Source organism: Ctenopharyngodon idella, chromosome 16, assembly GCF_019924925.1.
Source record: "Ctenopharyngodon idella isolate HZGC_01 chromosome 16, HZGC01, whole genome shotgun sequence".
Classification (NCBI taxonomy): Eukaryota; Metazoa; Chordata; class Actinopteri; order Cypriniformes; family Xenocyprididae; genus Ctenopharyngodon; species Ctenopharyngodon idella.
The window spans coordinates 19,397,392-19,416,568 of record NC_067235.1 but is presented as its reverse complement, the minus strand read 5'-3'; the positions used below and the strand labels follow the sequence as shown (position 1 = coordinate 19,416,568).

At 35.9% G+C, this 19,177-nt stretch overlaps 1 protein-coding gene across 1 annotated transcript in view; it reads left to right on the top strand.

The window, feature by feature from the left end:
- Positions 1-13,069: 13,069 nt before the first annotated feature.
- stt3b (STT3 oligosaccharyltransferase complex catalytic subunit B) overlaps positions 13,070-19,177 on the top strand; it is a 44,252-nt gene continuing 38,144 nt past the window's right edge. The window contains exon 1 of the mRNA XM_051864451.1: positions 13,070-14,428. Within this exon, the coding sequence (XP_051720411.1) occupies positions 14,172-14,428 (257 nt within the window). The 5' untranslated portion in view covers positions 13,070-14,171. The remainder of the gene's footprint in view (positions 14,429-19,177) is intronic.

The window sequence follows — 19,177 nt, the reverse complement described above, 5'->3', positions numbered from 1 at the left end:
TGGGTCACCTTTTTTATTTTGTTCATTGTGTAGTATTCTTTGAATTATGAGTTTTTGGAAATGTGTGACAGTTCCTTTCATATTAATGATGATTGACAGCCAGATATTAACTGCAATACCGCCGCTGGTTGCAACAATGTTTTCAGTTAGTCTTTAAAAAACATTCCATTAACCATTTGTCACGCACGCCCACTAGTTCAGTGTTGTGGGAAACAAACCTCTTTAATGAAAATCAGCTGTCAAATATGCCTCGGAGAACTGACACCTGCATTTCAGTACATAAGCCTCAGGGTTTCTACTACAAGAACACCTTTAGCTGTTTCTAAATCAAGAAGTTGTTGTGAGAAAGTATCTTTTACCACAGAAGCCAGTGGGTAACAGTGTAAAACTGGATTTTTGTCATTTTCAAAAGAAAATCCAAAACCCGCTTTTGGTGATTTTAAGCATTGTTATTTCAGTATTATTTATATAATATTATAGTATTTATAAATATTTTGAATTAGCTGATAGATTGATTTAGTGTTGAATTTTTCATTTACTCAGACAAAATAGTACAGAATTTAAATATCTGTTTTAGATGGGTTATCAACATGAAACTCATGTTGTATTTTTAATTTATTCAGACAATAAATAGGCCTATATACAGTAATTTTAATATCTGTTATTTATCATTATCGCCAAGTTTCAAGTTAGGGTAGGCAATTTTTTAAATAAACACTTTTTGTTATACTGGTTGAAACTCTCTTCACATCCTGATAGCAATCACTAATAAAAGTGGTCTAAATATGAATACATGTACATATATATTCTGTGGAAGTCTCAGGACCAAAAAATTTTCGTCCAATGCAATGATACGATGTCCTACCTGCCTGTCAACGTAATTTAATGGCGTCTCTCATTACGCTTTGCTGACTCTGCTGTGTGCATTCCATAGACTGTATAAAACAATGGACGTAACGTCACCCATAGGTTTCTGAAGAGCATTTTTGAAGCCCAAAGTGGGCGGAGCCAGTTATCGCCATCTTGGCAGCGCGTCACCACGCATCACTCCTAGATAACCGAAAATGGGCAAAGAGGCGAGATGTGGGTGGAGCTGAGGTACCTGGTTGCTGAAACCATGCCCACCTAGCGCTACGTGATCAAGTTAGCTCAGGCTAAGGAGCTTATGCTATATGCTACCATTCTGTCGTTTCATGTTGAGCATCCATTGGTCCAGCCTGAGATGGTCTGGATCACCTAGAGGAAAACTTTACACAGACAAATAGATAGTTGCCTCCTTCACAGACTACTTTACATGCAAACAACTTAAATTACTACAGTGTCCAAAAGGTCATCATATAGATGTCTATGGGATTGACTCCCTTTTGGAGCCTGTCTCTAACGGCTAGTCGATGAATTGTAGTTTAAGTCACTTCCGTATTGGATTCAAGAGAGAGACCGGAAGGTTGCTGCTTGGTGCATTCATGTGTTTTAAAGGAGGACGTGGCTTTGGAGAGGGAGGGTGGGATCTCATGCTTTCAAAGCTAGCTTGCTATTGCTAGCCTCTCCGAAATTGCCTACCCTACCTTTAACATCAAATAATTATGAAATAACAATTATTATTAATTATTAACAGATTATTTCTCGTCCGTCCATCGGTATTTATCATTAGTCTTGCACTGCGCATGCTCAGTTGTTTCTAAGTGTGAGCTGGGGCAGACGGCTGTCTAATTGAGTGAAATAATCTTCCTCTTTGACTCTCTTTTGTGGCGTGAGGCTGTTTGAATTGAGCTCTCACGCTGGAGTCAGTATAGCGGTTTATCTGGGCTTTGTTTGGGAGTGAGAGTTTTGAAATTCAGGACTGGGAACTGCCGCGACCATAATGACAGAGAAAACGAAAACTGCAGAGTTCCTCAGACAGGTCATTTTTATCCCCGGCAGTCGTACACACCCCTGTTCCTTTCACCATCCCTCTTTTTCCCTATAGTGTCTATTGTTTCTTTACTATTTTAGCCCCTAAACTGCTGGAACGTCTGGGGGGAAGAAGCAGACAGGGGAATAAACCAGTATCTGTGGGGCTGAAGGCCTATAAATATCTCTCTGTGGCACTGATCTCAAAATAGGATTTATGGGCCCGTTCTGAGACTTGGCATTTATTGTTGTTGTGGTGTTCTAGAGAGAGCAGAGCTGACCAGAGGGAACCGTAGTGCATCCACATTTGTTCTCTTGTGGAGAGGAGTAAACAGTTTAGTCTCTAGTCTCCATTTTCAGAGATGTCTGTAAATAGCTGGAGTACTAAAATGTATAAACATATGCTAAAAGAAAAAATTTACAAGACCTCAAATATGTGCCTGTGAAAGAGACTTCTTGTGAAGTGAGGAATTCATAACAAGTGCATACGGTAAGTTTTCATATAGCCTACAACAACTTTCTTGGGCACAGTTAAATTCATCATTGTACATAATACATCATACATAATACATTGATTATCTTTAATTGTTTAGTTAATCCTCAATCCTAAATAACCCAAAACAAAAAGTTTATTTAAGTGGCACTTTATTTAAAAACCAGATTCATCTTAGCCTGCAGGCTTTAAACGCATTAAAATAGTGGTATGCCATATTTAAATTAAAATATAAAATAAGACATTATACTGTAAATTAAAAAAACAAAAAAAACAAAGGCTTTATATGTGTAGTCTTAGTATACCCTGTTTAAAAGTATGAAGTACATTTAGTAGTTAGATTTGACTCAAATTACTTTTGTAAAAAGAAAATACATCTAGCCTCTTTCCTATGCTCAGACACACATTTTTTCTTTCACACTTGGACTGCATTTTGTTTATAAACATGCTCGCACAATAATTCTGAAATTAAAATAAACTGACAAATAAAATTAATGTCTGTTTGAAGATCAAAAGTTCATAGACCAAATAAATTTGAAAAAAAAAAAAAAGAGGGTTCAAAAAAGGAGGGTAAATAGATAACAGTTTATGCAAGTAAAATGAATATTTTTGTTTAAAAACATTTCAGAGTAATACTGATGTTGTTTTGATGCTGTTTTGGTAGAAAAAGAATGTTTAGGTTTCATAAATTTAGACTGTTTTGAGCAGTCATGAGTTATAAGTTCAAGGCCCGGTTTCACAGACAGGGCTTAACCTAAATCAGGATTAGGCCGTAGTTCAATTAGGATATTTAAGTAACTTTTATAAACGTTCACTAGAAAAAAAAACATTACTGCTGTGCATCTTGAGACAAAACAATGGCACTGACATATTTTAAGATATGTCAGTGCAAGTTACTTTAAGTTAAAACAGCTCAAACATGCATTTTAGTCTAGGACTAGCTTAAGCCTCGTCTGTGAAACCGGGGGAAAAAGAATTAATTAAATCCATTGAAGTCAACGGAGTTCATACTGGTAATTCTCATATTGTATGTTCTTATAAATTTCATATGATATATACAAATAAAAATTTTTATAAATATTGATAAAAATATATATATATCTTTTCTTGCGTCTCACTGCTTTGTGCTGTAGGTCTTGTGAAATTTGAATTAATTGAATTTATAAAAAGGCACATTTGCACATTTACTCATTAATGAGAAGTTACTGATCAGATACAATATGGTTTTAGTTGAAATAAAGTTTTACAAGCTTACGTTCCACCGGGTCTAAGCGGACCCGGGAATGCAAAAGCTGTATACAGTTTTTTTTAATGCATTACAAGGGTTAAAATGTCATTTATTCCTGTGATGGCAAAGCATTACTCCAGTCTTCAGTGTCACATGATCCTTCACAAATCATTCTAATATGCTGATTTGGTGCTCAAGAAACATTTTTTATTGTTATTATCAATGTTGAAAACAGTTGTACTGCTTAATATTTTTAAAAACTGATAATAGAAGTTTAATAGAGAATGATAATAGAGATTTTTTAACAATGTAATTCTCTACTGTCACCTTTGAGCACCCTTGATGAATAAAAGTATTCATTTCTGTCCAAAAAAAAAAAAATGCAGATGGATCGTCTCTGCAATACTGTCTTTGTTGACAGTCTTTGAAACTCCCTTTTAAAGAGTTGATTCACATGGCTGATTAGATTCATTCACTCTTAGTGATTCCCCCCTGCTATCTGCTTCTTTTATAAACTTATAAAGCTTCAAGTTTTGCTTGAGTGCCACATTCATCATCACCATAACAAGGCTGGCACATTAAATGTTGTACCAAAGGCCATGAAGGTCTTTATGGGTCCTCTCCAGTTCTTTCAGCAGTTAAGTTGAAGTGGCGGGCTTTAAGCCATGTGCCGGCTGACTGATAAGTATCTGTTTGAAGACATTCACCTTTTTCCCTGCACATCTGGTAGTGAGCCACCATCAAGCTGTGTTTCATCATGCTCTTTGATCGCTGGCGCCACCCGAGGGTACAGAGATCAAACAACAGATAAGAGATAGACACTGCAAGGGGAACAGTGCACACAGCCCTAAGACACAACAGACTATCATACTTGCTTCCAAACAAACACACGTGGAAGGAGCTGGGATAATGACAGGATGGCCAACTGGAGTATTAGTGCGCCTCCGTTATATTTTTGATGACCTTTGGGCCATAAAAGTACAAATTAATCCAAGAAGCAAACTGTCAAATGGTCTATTTTTAGGACTATGAAGACTGTTATCATTTTCAATTAAAAACATTTAACAGTCTGTTGTTAAAAAAAAAATAAAAAAATAAAAAATGATGGAGGCCACTGTGCTCATTGGGACCTTCAATGATGCAGACATTTTTCTGTACCCTTCCCCAGATCTGTGCCTCGATACAATCCTGTCTCAGAGGTCTGCAGACAATTCCTTGGTCTTCATGGCTTGGTTTGTGCTCTGACATGCACTGTTAACTGTGGGACCTTATATAGACAGGTGTGTGCCTTCCCAAATCATGTCCAATCAACTGAATTTACAAGGTGGACTCCAATCAAGTTGTAGAAACATCTCAAGGACGATCAGTGGAAACAGGATGTACCTGAGCGCAATTTTGAGCGTCATGGCAAAGGCTGTGAATACACAAAACACAAATGAGATTGATTGATTATTTATTTATTTATTTATTTGGGAGATAAAATCTGACCTTGACGTGCCTAACAGGATAGCTCATCATTTTAAATCATAATTTACATAAATTTGCATATATATAAGCCAGGTTGAAAGGAGTATCAAATATACATGAGAATTAATTAATTCATTTATTTATGTATTTATTTATTTTTACTTTTTGGAGATGAAATCTGACCTTGACATGAGCTTAACAGGATAACTCATAATTTTAACTCATAATTTAACATAAATATACATTAAGCCAGGTTGAAAGGAGAATCAAACACAAGTGAGATAAACCACCAAAACCAAACCAAAACAAGAAATAAATAGTTAACACATTTCAGCACAAATCTTTTAAACTTGTCATTTGCAACGATCCCAAACTGTGTATTTCTGCTGTTTGTGGCCTGCTCCACAGACATTGCTTGTTTACTAAACACTTCCGTTCCCAGACTAAACCACTAAATCAAACCCTTTTGTTGTCAGAGATCTAAGGATTTGACTTTGTTTTACTCCAGTGATTGATGTTGGGCAAAATTTGTGCATGACAGCAGTTCTGACTCTGTACTGAACTACACTGCCCTCTGTTGGTCATTGTTAAATCCCATGGTAAGTGAATATGGTTCAGTACCATGATATATGCAACTCCTGGCAAAAATTATAGAATAAACACACTTAGAGGATGTTCACCCAGCTTTTTTACTTTATAGCACACAAGCAAATCACAGAGTTGACACAAAAAAGGTTTTGTTCAATAGCTTAATATTCTGGCTTCATGAAACATACCTCAAACAAATTCACACATTTTTTTTTTAATTATTATTAATGGCATGTCTTTTTCCAGACCAAATAGAGGAAAACAGTGTGGAATCACTCAATATTGAGGAAAAAAAAATATGAAAAACACACAGACACACACACACACACACAATACTTTATTGCTCCTCCACTGTCATTCGTGACAGCCTGAGGCACTAATGAAAAACAATATTCCCCATCAAGCTGGTTCCAACTTTCTCAAATAGCAGTTGACAGATCAGCTTTGCAGGATAAAGCCTTATCTTATCTTTTTTTTTTTTTTTTTTTAATTTCCACCATAAATTTTCAATTGGATTGAGATCTGGACTGTTTGCTGGCCATGTCATTGAGTTTAACACTCTTTGATCTGTGACAAGATGCATTATCATCCTAAAAAAATGACTCCATCATCACCAAACCTATTTTCGATTGATGGAATGAGAAATGTTTCCAAAATTTCAATGTACGCATTGATTGCTTAAGTAATGATTGCCGTCTCTCCTGGTCCTTTACCTGACAAGCAACCCCATATCATAAATGAGTTGGGAAATGTGATTGTTTTCTTCAGGCAGACATCTTTATATGTTTCATTAGAACGGCACCAGACAAAAGTTCCAGCATCATCTCCTTGGCCAATGCAGATTAATGAATCATCACTGAATATCACTTTCATCCAATCACCCGCACTCCATGATTGCTTCTCCTTAGCCCACTGTGTTTTCTTCTGTTTTGGAGTTAGTGCTGGTTTTCATTTGGCTTTTTTATATTTAAATCCCATTTCATTCAGCTGGTTTCTTACAGTTCCATCCCAAACATTGACTCCTGTTTCCAATCATTTGTTTTTCATTTGTTTTGTTGTGCATTTACTATTTTCAAGGCATATTGCTTTGTGTTTTCTATCCTGATGCTTTGACATATATCTTGGTCTGCCTGTATGTTTTCCTTTTATAACCTTCCCATTTGGTTTATACTTGCACCAAATTTTAGACACAGCTGAATGGGAACATCCAACTTCTTTGGCCACACTGTGTTGAAATTCCTAGTTGAAGGAGTTTTATAATCCTTTCTATTGTTTCAACTGACAACTCTCTTGTTGGGGCCATGTTTTCTTTCAATTAGCCAAATTAAAACAACTTGATAAGGTGTGTAAGCACTTCCCTTTTAACTGCTGACTAATTAGCATTTTTAGACGTGTCCCAGTATTTGTTTTAGAAATGGAAATTAAAAGATGATTCCAAATTTTTTTACTTAACATTGAGTGATTCCATACTTTTTTTCTTCTACTTGATCTTGAAAAAGACATGCCATTAAGTGAATTTGTTTGAGGTACAGTATGTTTCATGAAGCAGAATATTAAGCTTAATAAGCTAATATTAAGCATCCTTTTTTGTGTCATATCTGTGATTTGAAAAGAAAAAAAGGCTTCTAACTCTAGAGAGAGAGAGAGCTGTGAGAGAGAGATATATGAAAAAGTTTGTATGCAAGTATTTTTGTTTGTGTGGCTAAAGACTTATGTGACTGTACATCATTTTAAACATCATTTTATTTTTATTTCTTTAAACTGATAAAATTATGTACCTATAACTGGATCTTCCCACAATGCCAAGCTCCTCACTGGCCATTGCACACTGTAAAACCTAACAATAAAAATCGCTAAATGAAATAAGTTAATTTGACTTAAAAAAAAATTTAAAAGTTAATCCAGCTTAACAAATATTTGTTATGTGAACTCAAAAATGAATCAAAAACGAACTCAATCTGAAAAAGTTACTAGAAATAATATGCTATTTAAACTCTAATGAGTTAAGTTACAAAAATGAATTTAATCTAGTAGTTTACGTCTATGGCTGACCACAACATATTTAAAAGAAATTTGAACTTATTTTATGGTTTCTAATTTCTTTTAAATAATGTTTTTTGAGAAATTACATTTGGTATAGCGTAGGTTATGCTTTTATAGCTTTCATAACTAATTAACTAAAAGCTAATCAAATAAATACATAAACAATATATGAATCTCCTGTTCTGTCATAATTGCTTTGTGCCAATGTTAGTTTTTGTTTATTCTTATATAACTTTAATGCTTTGAGTTTGATGAACTTAAACCATTTAAGGCAAATGGTTTCCTCAAACCATTTAAGTAACTATAGTTAGATGAATTTAGATTTGTTACCTGAATTTAAACTGAATAAGTGGAATAAACTTAAAATCTTTAAGTTGAGTTTACTCTAATGATTGACTAAATCAACACTAAAATATAAGTGACTTTATCTTAATGTATATGAGTTTACAGTACTCATACTTATTGATTTTAAAACTTAAATGGTTTAAGGCAATCTGTTTCCTCCAGGTTTGAGATACTGCAACTTATCGGATTTACAGTGCAGTAATTTATTCCCGCTGCAGTATTTATAGGTTTTACGGTCCTAAAATATGTGCTTTATGATGGTAATTTCTCTGGAAATTGATCATTTGGAAATAATGCATGTGCTGAGAATAGAAAGCCTTTTTAAACATTTAAAAAAATATTTGCTTTATCACGCAGTCTATTAATTAATTCTTTTTTTTCATTCCGAGTTGGGTAGAAAGCCAAAGCAAAGTGATCATTTACTAATTATGAGCCTGTGCTGAGCTCTGGGTCGTCGCCGCGAGTGCCTCGCTGTCTCTACAGATCAATCTAACATCTTTTCCAGCACTTCCGTCCCCGAGTCCATTAAAGTATTACTGGAGAAGCCGATGAGAAATAGGAAAGCAGTTTTACAGCAGAAGGCCACCTAATGAAGACAAACAGACCTTCTCCACACTGCAAGTATGTTATTTTGTGAGACGTCTCTGCAGATACAGAGATAGATCAATGCCTGTGAGTAGTGGCGGAGTAGATTATGGAGTATGTAGTGCCATTTTGTTCAGGACCATTACGACACAGTACTACAGTCCGGCCTTCAACATCTAATGGAGGCTTGCATGATGCACAGTTGGCTTTGATAAAAAGTCATAAATAAACTAACAAAATATGTCAATACATTTTATTGATTTACTGTAGTTTGATAACCTATAAAACATAAAAGGAAACAAAGAAATTACTATATTTAAAATGTCTGAAAAAAAAAAAAAAAGGGTTAGCTCTTGTCCATACAAAATCACACCTTGATGCTAAGGTTTTTGGGGGGTGGTTGCCAGGGTGTTGCTATGGTGTTATGGTGGTTGCTTACTAACTTAAAGGAATAGTTAACCCATGTCATTCCAAACTTGTATAACTTATTTTTCTACAAAACAGGTCTCAGTGTTTTTTATTTATTTATTTATTATGTCATGCAATTAAAGTCAAATGGGGTCCAATGTTGTTTGGACCCCAGCATTATTATACTATTTTAAAAGTTCATAATTTTGTTTTGGATGTCTCCTACAATAGGTTTTCATGCATTCAAGGTCAAAAAACACTAATTTTTTCATAATATACACTGAAGCATCACTTCTTTTCTCACAATGTCTGAAACAGTTTGATAAAGGTTTCTCTAAACCCCTCCTTTTCGAAAGGCTTCTCTGCTCTGATTGGTCAGGTGGCCCAGTCTGTTGTGATTGGTCTACCGCTTACAGTGCGTGTCGGAAATGAAACGCCCATTACCATATCTGAATTTCAGCTCCTGATTTTCCTCATCCTTTGGAAGTGCAAACAAATTTGCTTTTGCAGCTCAGAAAACAGCGTCTTCTTGTCATATCGACAACACGAACCAAACTCTTCCAGGCCTCAGCTACAACAGTGTTTGAGGGCGGGTCAAAATGGACGTTGTTCGCCGGCAGCCAATGAAGACCATAGGCTGGCATTATGCAAATTTGTTACAAACCCTCATAGGTTCGTGCAGGAAGTAAGACTGGAATTATTGACGACTCGTTTCAGGCAGTTCAGAATCGATTCTTTCTTTTGGTAAACAATAACATTTGTTGTGCACTTTAATCTTTGAAACTTTGCAGACTGTTTGAATTCAGCTATATCACACACTACATGAAAGGTAATATCAGAAAAAACTTAATGGGGCACGTTAAAAAGAGCCCACAACAAAACCTAAAAATGTCTCAGGTCCCTCCAGCAATGCAAGTTTTACCAGTGTTATTGACAACTGTATGTATGATCTCTTAGAAACATCTGTCTTTAACAACCTGCATGAATTGAGATGTCATTTATGTCTGTAGCACAAAAGGTGCACTGAATTTGAATATGAATGAACCACTAAAGAACAGACTAATGAACAACAACAGATTAATCAAAGTCAGCACTAATCAAGATGTGTCCATCAGTTGTTTCCTCTGCGATAGCTGCAGCTGTCTTCAGAGACATAAAGGTCTGGAGCACTGTGTTCTTATAGCTTATATCATTCACAATAAATGGAACAGCCCACGAGAATAACAGTCTTTCAGAGCTCCTTTTTCTTCTGTCGAACAGATACACACTCAGCCTCATTAACTGCCTCAATCACGCACAACTGATCTGAGTCACCAATAGGTAAGTCGCATCATGGAGGAACCGTCTGATCTCTTCTAACCTCTTCATACACAGTTTTTTTTTTATTATTTTGCCTAAACTTTCGTGATTCAAGCTCCTACAGAAACAAAGACACCACAGAGGAAAATAAAAGAGAAAGAAACCGGATGTTAATGTCAAAATGCAATGGGTAATTGCTTTGGCATTTAAATAAGAAGAGAACTTCTGGATTACAGAAATGTTCTTGGTGCCATTCTCTAGGAACACAGCTATAAAAAATTAAATAATGGCACCAGGAAAAGACCAACTAAACACACTGAGAACACACTGAGCACACCACAAAAATATCATTCTCTTAATCATGTTCTTTCCAGTAAAAAGACGTAAACATCCTAACCAAGATACATGTATTCGTGAAAAGATTTTTTTTAGTACATAAGCTGTACTGAAAAATATGAGTCTTTGCCATTTTAATTATCAATATTTGGTAACACATTAGTTTAGGGTCCAATTCTCACTATTAACTAGTTGCTTATTAGCATGCATATTATTAGGATATTAGCTGTTTAATAGTACGTATAAAGCACATATTATGCATGACCATATTCTAAATCTCTTAATCATACCCAATACCTAAACTTAACAACTACCTTACTAACTATTAATAAGCAGTATTTATTGAGGCAAAAGTTGTAGTTAATAGTGAGAATTGGACCCTAAACTAAAGTGTCACCCAATATTTTTTTATCTAAATGGCTTTACAATTCATAAAGAGTGTCAGTTACAATATTTCCATAAAGTAACTGGAATTTTAAAAAAATGATTTTAAATAAACCAGTATATAAAAATGCAAACTAATGTCAAGACCAATGATTCCACTTATATTTTGAATTATATATGGATCTATATTTTTAACAATTATCATATATTTGTGGAGGACTGATGGTTAAATCAAATATTAATTGCATTAATTGCAACTTTTTAGCCAGGGGGTTGCTGTGCAGTGGCATCATGGAAACTGTGGGTGTCAGCAGAGGTACATTGAAGCTGTTCCAGATCAGAACAAGACTTACTTGACAAACATTTGACACTTAAAAAAAAAAAAACTTTTGGCAAATGTGATTTGTTTTAAAATGCTAAGCATCTCTCCAAATTAATTTACCCTGGTAATTTTCCTAATGAAAAAGATATATAAAAAGGCCTGTTACATTCAAATACTATGCAGGACACAACAAATTTTCCAATACAATATAACCAAAGCCACATGTGCAAGGAAAAAGAGGCTTAAATTTTTCCAGATGCTAAGCATAACAATAATCAATTGGCTTAAATGCATCTATTGATTTTGTACTGACACATGCTTAATGTTGGATATTGTCTGCAGAGATGGATTCCTTGCACTTGTGGATAGAGGCATGTTTAGCTAAACCAAATGTTTAACTTCTAGTTTACTGGTCACTGTTAAACATCACATCTGCAATGTCACATTAATGGATAACTTGAACATGTATTGTAGACAGAGCAATCCACTGACCAATTAAGGCTGCTTTTAAAAACCTTGTTATTTTTAAACATGACCTTAAAGCTTAAAGGGATAGTTCACCCAAAAATGAAAATTATGTCATCATTTACTCACCCTCAAGTTGTTCCAAACCTGTATGAACTTGTTTCTTCTGCTGAAAGAAGATAACAAAGAAGATATTTTGAAGAATGTTGGTAACCAGACAGATGACAGTAACCATTGACTTCCATAGTATTTTTTTCCTACTATGGAAGTCAATGGCTACCGTCAACTGTCTAGTTACCAACATTCTTCAAAATATCTTCTTTTGTGTTCGACAGAAGAAAGAAACTCATACAGGTTTGGAACAACTTGAGGGTGAGTAAATGATGACAGAATTTTCATTTTTTGGGTGATCTATCCCTTTAATGCTGAATTACCCTTGAAATAAAACAAAGCCAAGTAAAAATATAATCCATATAGAAACATTTGTGTTAATAAATGTTTTTTTTTACCATTAAAACTCATTTATGTCTTGCTTATACTGTATGAGATGTAATGGAACTGATTTTCTACTGTGCCTGTGATGCGCAAAACTTTAAAAGGCTGTATGATCTATACTGCATGCAGATTTTGAAAAAGTGTGTTTTTAAGCAAACATATCCTGGAATGACATTGTGAAGTGGCTTCAGTGGTTGAGCCTAAAACTGGGATCATGTTTTAGAGGGGATACAGGAGAATATGAGAGAACCTGATCAAGGCAAAGAATTCACTTTGTAAATTTCAGATCACCATCCTATGTTACTGTGGTGTAACGGTAAGTTTTCTAGATCCTATGCTATATTAAAATATTTCGAATGTTCATTGGATATTTTTATCTCCAAACACTTCGGCTTTAAAGTATTGCTTGTAGGTGCTTGAGAATGACATTATCCAACCATTTTATTGATTTATTTAGCTATAATTTTTTAATGATTTGTTTTAAGTGACTCTTGAAAAGAAAGCAGCTGATACCGTGTGTCAGTTGCAAAGTCATTCAGATCTAATAAAAATGGCAGAGACAAGCTGATATTGTTTTCAGTACAGCTACAGCTTGAAGGCTACTTCTAAAATGTGTGCCTTACGCAATTTTGTTTCTCAAATAATTTATCTTGTTATTTTAGGATGAATACACGTTTACTGGAGATTACAGATTGAGAACTTTTTTTTTTTTTTTTGCGGTGTGCTCAGGATGTTCCTGTTTAGCCGGTCTTCTTGATGCCATCATTAAATCTTTTACTGCTGCAGCTTCTCAGTTTATTATTGTGCAATATGTGTTCAAACTGTGTCCAAAAGCAGACACCAGTAGCTGGCATAACAAATACAGACACATACAAAGCATGCAGATGTAATATACACGATTAATGTAGCATGTTTGCCAAACATTTTATCATCATAGAAGGGAAAGTTAACCTAAAAATGAAAATTCTGTCATTAATTAGACACCCTCATGTCGTTCTAAAACGATATAACTTTATTTCTTCCGTGAAACAAAGATTATTCAGTAGACATTTACTCTCATTGCAATGGAGTTGCTGACGACTAAGGAAGTCATTATGGCTAAAAGCTCCTATGAGGGTGAGTAGCCTAAATGATGATGAGACGTTCATTTTTGAGTGAAACATATGCCTTTTTCGCGATAAAACGCAATAAATGCCTGGCACAAACTTTATGTCGTCATATCAAATCAATCGTTTGACATCCGCATAAAAATATCGTTTGCGTAGTATGAAGGCAGTTTTTGATGCAAAATTCATTTATTTCATTGGTGTATCGCGGCACAGCGCCGCGACGGTTATTCGTGCTGATTGGCTCAAACGAGTGTTCGTTATTAAAAACCAGGGACAGGATTGGCTAACCTCCTGTCAACGTTTTTCCGTTTGTGTTTGTCAACGTCCCAGACTGTGCGTGATCTCATTGGCTTCTGTCAGTGGTTTGCTTGCAGCGGATTGGCTGAAAGAGTCGCGCGTGTGACCCGCCTTGTTCTACCTGTCTCGCTATGAGAGGCTGAGAGATTCTTCCTGCTGTGTATGGAACAGAACCGCCCTGTTCACCCCCTCCTACCAGTGGATCTCGTGTGCCGAATGGTACAAGCCGGTTAGCATGCCACTCAGACGCGGAATCTGCTGCAAATAAATCGAAATTGTTAAAACACAACGTCAAATACCTGCAGTTGGAGCGAAGGCCTGGTTGCGCAGAAATATTGGCGCCGAGGAGGGAGCGGGTTGGTGGAAAGAGGGGTGCGTGGCGGTGGGAAGTGCTTTCCTAACCAAATCCTCCAGAACATGGCGGAGCACCACACCGCCTCCGACTGTAAGCACAAAGCGAGCTCCAACGCTGGAGGTTCGGTCTCGGGCAACGGACGGCCCAACTCCCCGGCTGGATGCGGCGGCGGAGGCCTGTCCGGAGGACTGACGCAGCCGGCGGGATGGCAGTCTTTGCTGTCGTTCACCATTCTCTTTCTGGCCTGGTTGGCAGGGTTCAGCTCTCGACTTTTCGCAGTTATTCGCTTCGAGAGCATCATTCACGAGTTTGACCCTTGGTGAGTATAAAGGAGGGCGGGTGTGTGGCGCATTTATAATCTGACGTTTGGAAATGTAATGCATGATTAATCTCGCCGTGAATGAAATGTCCGTGCGTGATGCACAGAGCTGCTGCGATCCTTCATTCATCTCCGTGTAATTGTCTCAGGAAGCGTGCTTGACAATTTTGACACGTAACCGCATGGCAGTTGCCCTCCATCTTTTTATAATTTACGATAATCGAAATTGATTTTGATTGCGTTAGCAACATGCTATTGTAATTTTGCACGACTGTTGATTACTATCTGTTGAGATATAATGAATATTACACGGTGTTCTAAAAATCCAAATCAGGAAATGATTGGAAAATATTATGTCATCGTTTTTGTTACCATTTCTTTTTGTTAATTACTAGTAAGTAAATCAACAGTGTCTAAAAGCTAACTAACATCATTAGTTCTATTATCTATTCAATAATCCACTATTACATATTCATTGCATACTAGTACCTACTCCTTGGCTACTAGTCACTAATACAGGAACTAATTACAATTGGAGTGCACACAAGTACTAGTGTCTAGTCAATTAGATCTAGGTAAATGTAAAGAATAAGTACTTAGAATAAGTTTTGTACTCCGAATAAATTCCTTCTGACTAGTACCCATTCCAGTTTTACCACTTACTAATCATAAGTGAATATCTGAATTGCATATTACTGTAGTGTCCTATCACAAATGTGCACTAACCAGTGATGTAATAGTTACTTTTCACTGTTGGGAAAATGACTAGAAACAAAGAAGTTGTATCTAATGAGAAATATATTGTGATATTCAAGATATTACTCTCTATTGGATCACATTTGCTTAATATGGATGACTGTTTGTTACTATTGATTTATTGTTAATCACTAGTAAGTAATTCTATAGTGACTATAAGCTACTCTGTAACAACAGAATAGTTACTTGTCACTATATAATATAATATGGATTGCTGGTAATTAAAATAAGTTTTAGTAACATAAATATAAGTTCAGTTTTAAGAAATAAGTGTTAAATTGACTTGCCGTACAGTATTACCACCTCCAGATACTATTAATGTGTGCATATATGGTTTATTCATAAAAATCTGTTTCATAACAATGTCAGATTTGCAGATAAGTGTTATTCTTTTGTTCCATAGAGCTGTCAAATGCAAGCTCTTAACTTCTGCTTTAGAGCTAATGGTGTATTTTTAGCTCTAAAATGTTTAATCCATTCATGAATCATCGGTTTGAATTAAACCCCTTGAGCTGTAATTGCATCCAATTGAGACTCAAAAGCATTTACTTTCTTTTCTTCAACATATAGACACATACTGTCAATTATTTCCTTTTGTCCTTGAAGAACAGTGAAGACATACCCTTTTTTTTAATCAAACTGTTATATAAAGTCTCAAGGTGGTAAATGATGCTGGATGAATTTAGGTCAACTTCTGATTTTATCATAATCTGAAACTTTATAGTCACGCTTCTCACCATGACAGATTCTTTAAACACTTTAATGGTGTGATCAGGAATTGCATTTCAGCAGTTATGCTACATTTCTTCTCTAAAAGAATAACAGCAGGAACATCCTTTGACGGTATGGTCCCAATTTTCAGATTTGCAGGCATAACTGCTTATCTTGAGGGTCATGGTGCTCTGCATTCATTAGTCTGAACGGAAGATCAAACAGTGTTATCTATGTGCTTAAACAAACTAACTCCTAACCTGCTTCCTAGGCTAAAATTAATGATATTCAATGGACAAAACATCCTCATTCAAAGCAGGTGTTTTGTTTTTTTGGTTGTTGCCAGTTCTGGTTTCCTCTTAGGTGCTGTAAAGCTTGGTCATTACTAGTGATGCTCCGAAAATTCAGCAACTGAAGGTATTTGACCAAAATAGCATACAAATACATTTTTGGTTTCGGCTGAAATGGTTTTAGAAGGCTGAAATCATTGACCAAAGTAGTGACTTTTAATGAGCACTTCTGTGATGATGCGTTTTGACTGTCAGTCTATTTTGTCCAGTGTGCACACAACCAATATAAGCTACAGCAGGTAAACATGTCAGCAGTGTGGACAAAAAATGATGCTAGAGTAGAAATATGTTAAATTTGTTTGGTTAAAATTGAGAGGCGGCTTGTTGCTGAATAGCTTTACTACAGATGGTTTAATTTATTACCTATGAAAACAACATCAATCGTTTAGAACAATAGTTTATAAAGTTCAGTTACCCAAATTTAATTACTAAAACTTTGTTTCGGTGCATCACTAATCGTTACACAGTTTGCAGTGTATAATGTCATGTATAATAGTGTATATAATTTATGATGAAGCACACAAAATTGCTTGCAATTTGTTTGGTTTCTATGGACAGTAATCTTGCAGAAAACTATTAAGTGTCTCAAATAAAACTCAATCTCTTTCAAACATCTGAAAACATTAATGTAGCAAACTCTGGCCAATATAGTGATGTCTAGCTTGAAAGCGTTTATTGCATCAACCACATCCTTTCAAGACGGACAGATAAAAAAACCCAACCCTATGTTCCCAAACTCCCGGAAGTTGCATCTATTTAGCCAATCGGATATAGGTTGCTAGATTGAGAGAGTACAGTGATGGTCAGGATGTGAATAGAATGGATAGGTCACAAAAAACAAAAGTTTAAAAAGTTCATAAGACATTTGTTGCCTTGATTTCACAATAGCGAAATTAGTAATAGCCTCAGATATAAATCTGTCCACATGACTTTCACAATGTTTTTCACAGTTGCTAAGACATTTCTTAAAAGTGCAATATGTAATATTTTCTGTCCGCTAGAGGCCTATTCAAAACAAAGGCGTAGCTTGATGACGCCAAGTTTGAGCGTGGAATCTTGTGATGTGAAGACCACATGTCCCAGCCGGTGGAAATAATCGGGATAGGACTCGGGAAGAAATCATGTTCATGGATGCGATTATTAACGTTATTGTAGTATGAAGCAGGACTGAGTGTTGTGGGAGCTGAACGAGGCCGCTGGAGCGATTGCGCAACACGCCGCGAGCAGCGGAACTTTTTATTATGTCACAGTCGCCGGCGCTGCTTCCGCTTTTCCGGTCATGAGTATGAGGTAATGCAGCTCTGTTTATCATGTCAGATACATTTGAGTGTGTTGAAAATGTTATAATGTTACTTTGTGTTTTCGCTCGGCGGCTGCTGTGAAACACTTGTTGCACACTGCAATAAGCTAGATTGATTTTATAATATCATATTAAATGCTGGATGGCTTGTGTTGATAAAATGAAATAAAATCGGAAACCGAGGGTAATGCGGGTGTGACACAATTGACAGGCGACTCCTCACACGTCCCGGAGCCTTGGTTAAAATTGTAATTTTCTTACGATTTACAAATAGTTGGAAACATTTGGGATAATGTAAGTACTCAAGTGAACAAAATATATAACACTGGCCTAGTGGTTTTGGATATTTTACTGCAAAATTCTTACATATTGCACCTTTAACAAAACCAAATCTTCAGACTACATTCACAAAACCACTGACTCTTCTGGCAAAATAAAATCTTTTCACCTGTTCTCAAAATCAAACAAAGCTTTCAGATCATACACACATCAGTCAATATATAAACTAGAGCATTCATTAGATACCTCATCAAAAAAAAGAGAACATGGCATCCAGAGCATGTATTTACAGAAAAAATGTATATTGTGTACAGTAATTTTGCAGTAACGTAAAAAGTATTGTAATCGCAACTTAGTAAGGTGACTATATATTGTATACTGTATGTACTGCAAGTATTGAATATTGTATAGTTGAATTTCTGTATATTTAGATATGCAGTAGTCCTACTGTTAAAGTACACTGAAAAAAATGGCAAAACTGCAATATCAAGGTCAATGAAAGATTCATTCTACCTCAGCATTTGGTCTTCCTGCCAGGGCTGGTCTGAGAACTTTGTCTGCATCACTGGCAATGATGTCTCTTGCCAGGCAAAGGGAAAACCCTTTGCTGTTGTGCCGCATCCAGCCTTAACAACATTCTGACCACACTTTGCTTTTTTTCATTCTATCCACCACCTCTTACACATACACTTCCTCTTCTCCGATACTTTCCATCTATTGTTCATATCAACATTCAGTTGCAAATGCAAATGGTGTCTAACTATGTGAACTTGTTTAAGGTTTTGCCAAAAGAGTGATTTATTTTATTTGACAAATGTTTAGGCCACTGAGCATTTGCTTCAGAGAATGGGTTTTAGTATTTTTTGCAGTTGATTAAAAACTGTAGTAGCATGTTAACCGGACATCCATGAGAAGAACTGAATTTCCTCTTTGTGGTCTATTATTGAGTCCCCTAAACTGCATGTAAACCCGAAACAAACTGTGCTTGGTTTGCTTTATATGTTGGCCAAACAGTATCTTTGTGTAGGAAGTAGGTTTTACCGTCCTTCTGATTCAGTTGAATACTGCAGTCCAGTAGGAACGCCTACTAGCAAACAATAGCACAGATATTTGGCGATCAACAGCCATTTAATGTGAACTATATGTGTGAACACCCCTTAAAGAACATTCTTTCATTGGCTCAGGGATTCATTGACTATATGGAGTAAGTGACTATATGAGCACCACTTGCATGAGTAGATTTAATTAGCAAACCGGTCATTGCTGTTTGCTAATGGCCTTTCTGAATTTTATTGGTATAGTTTTCTAAAGCATTTACATATAATGGCTCAGCCATACCGGGCCTGTGTCATT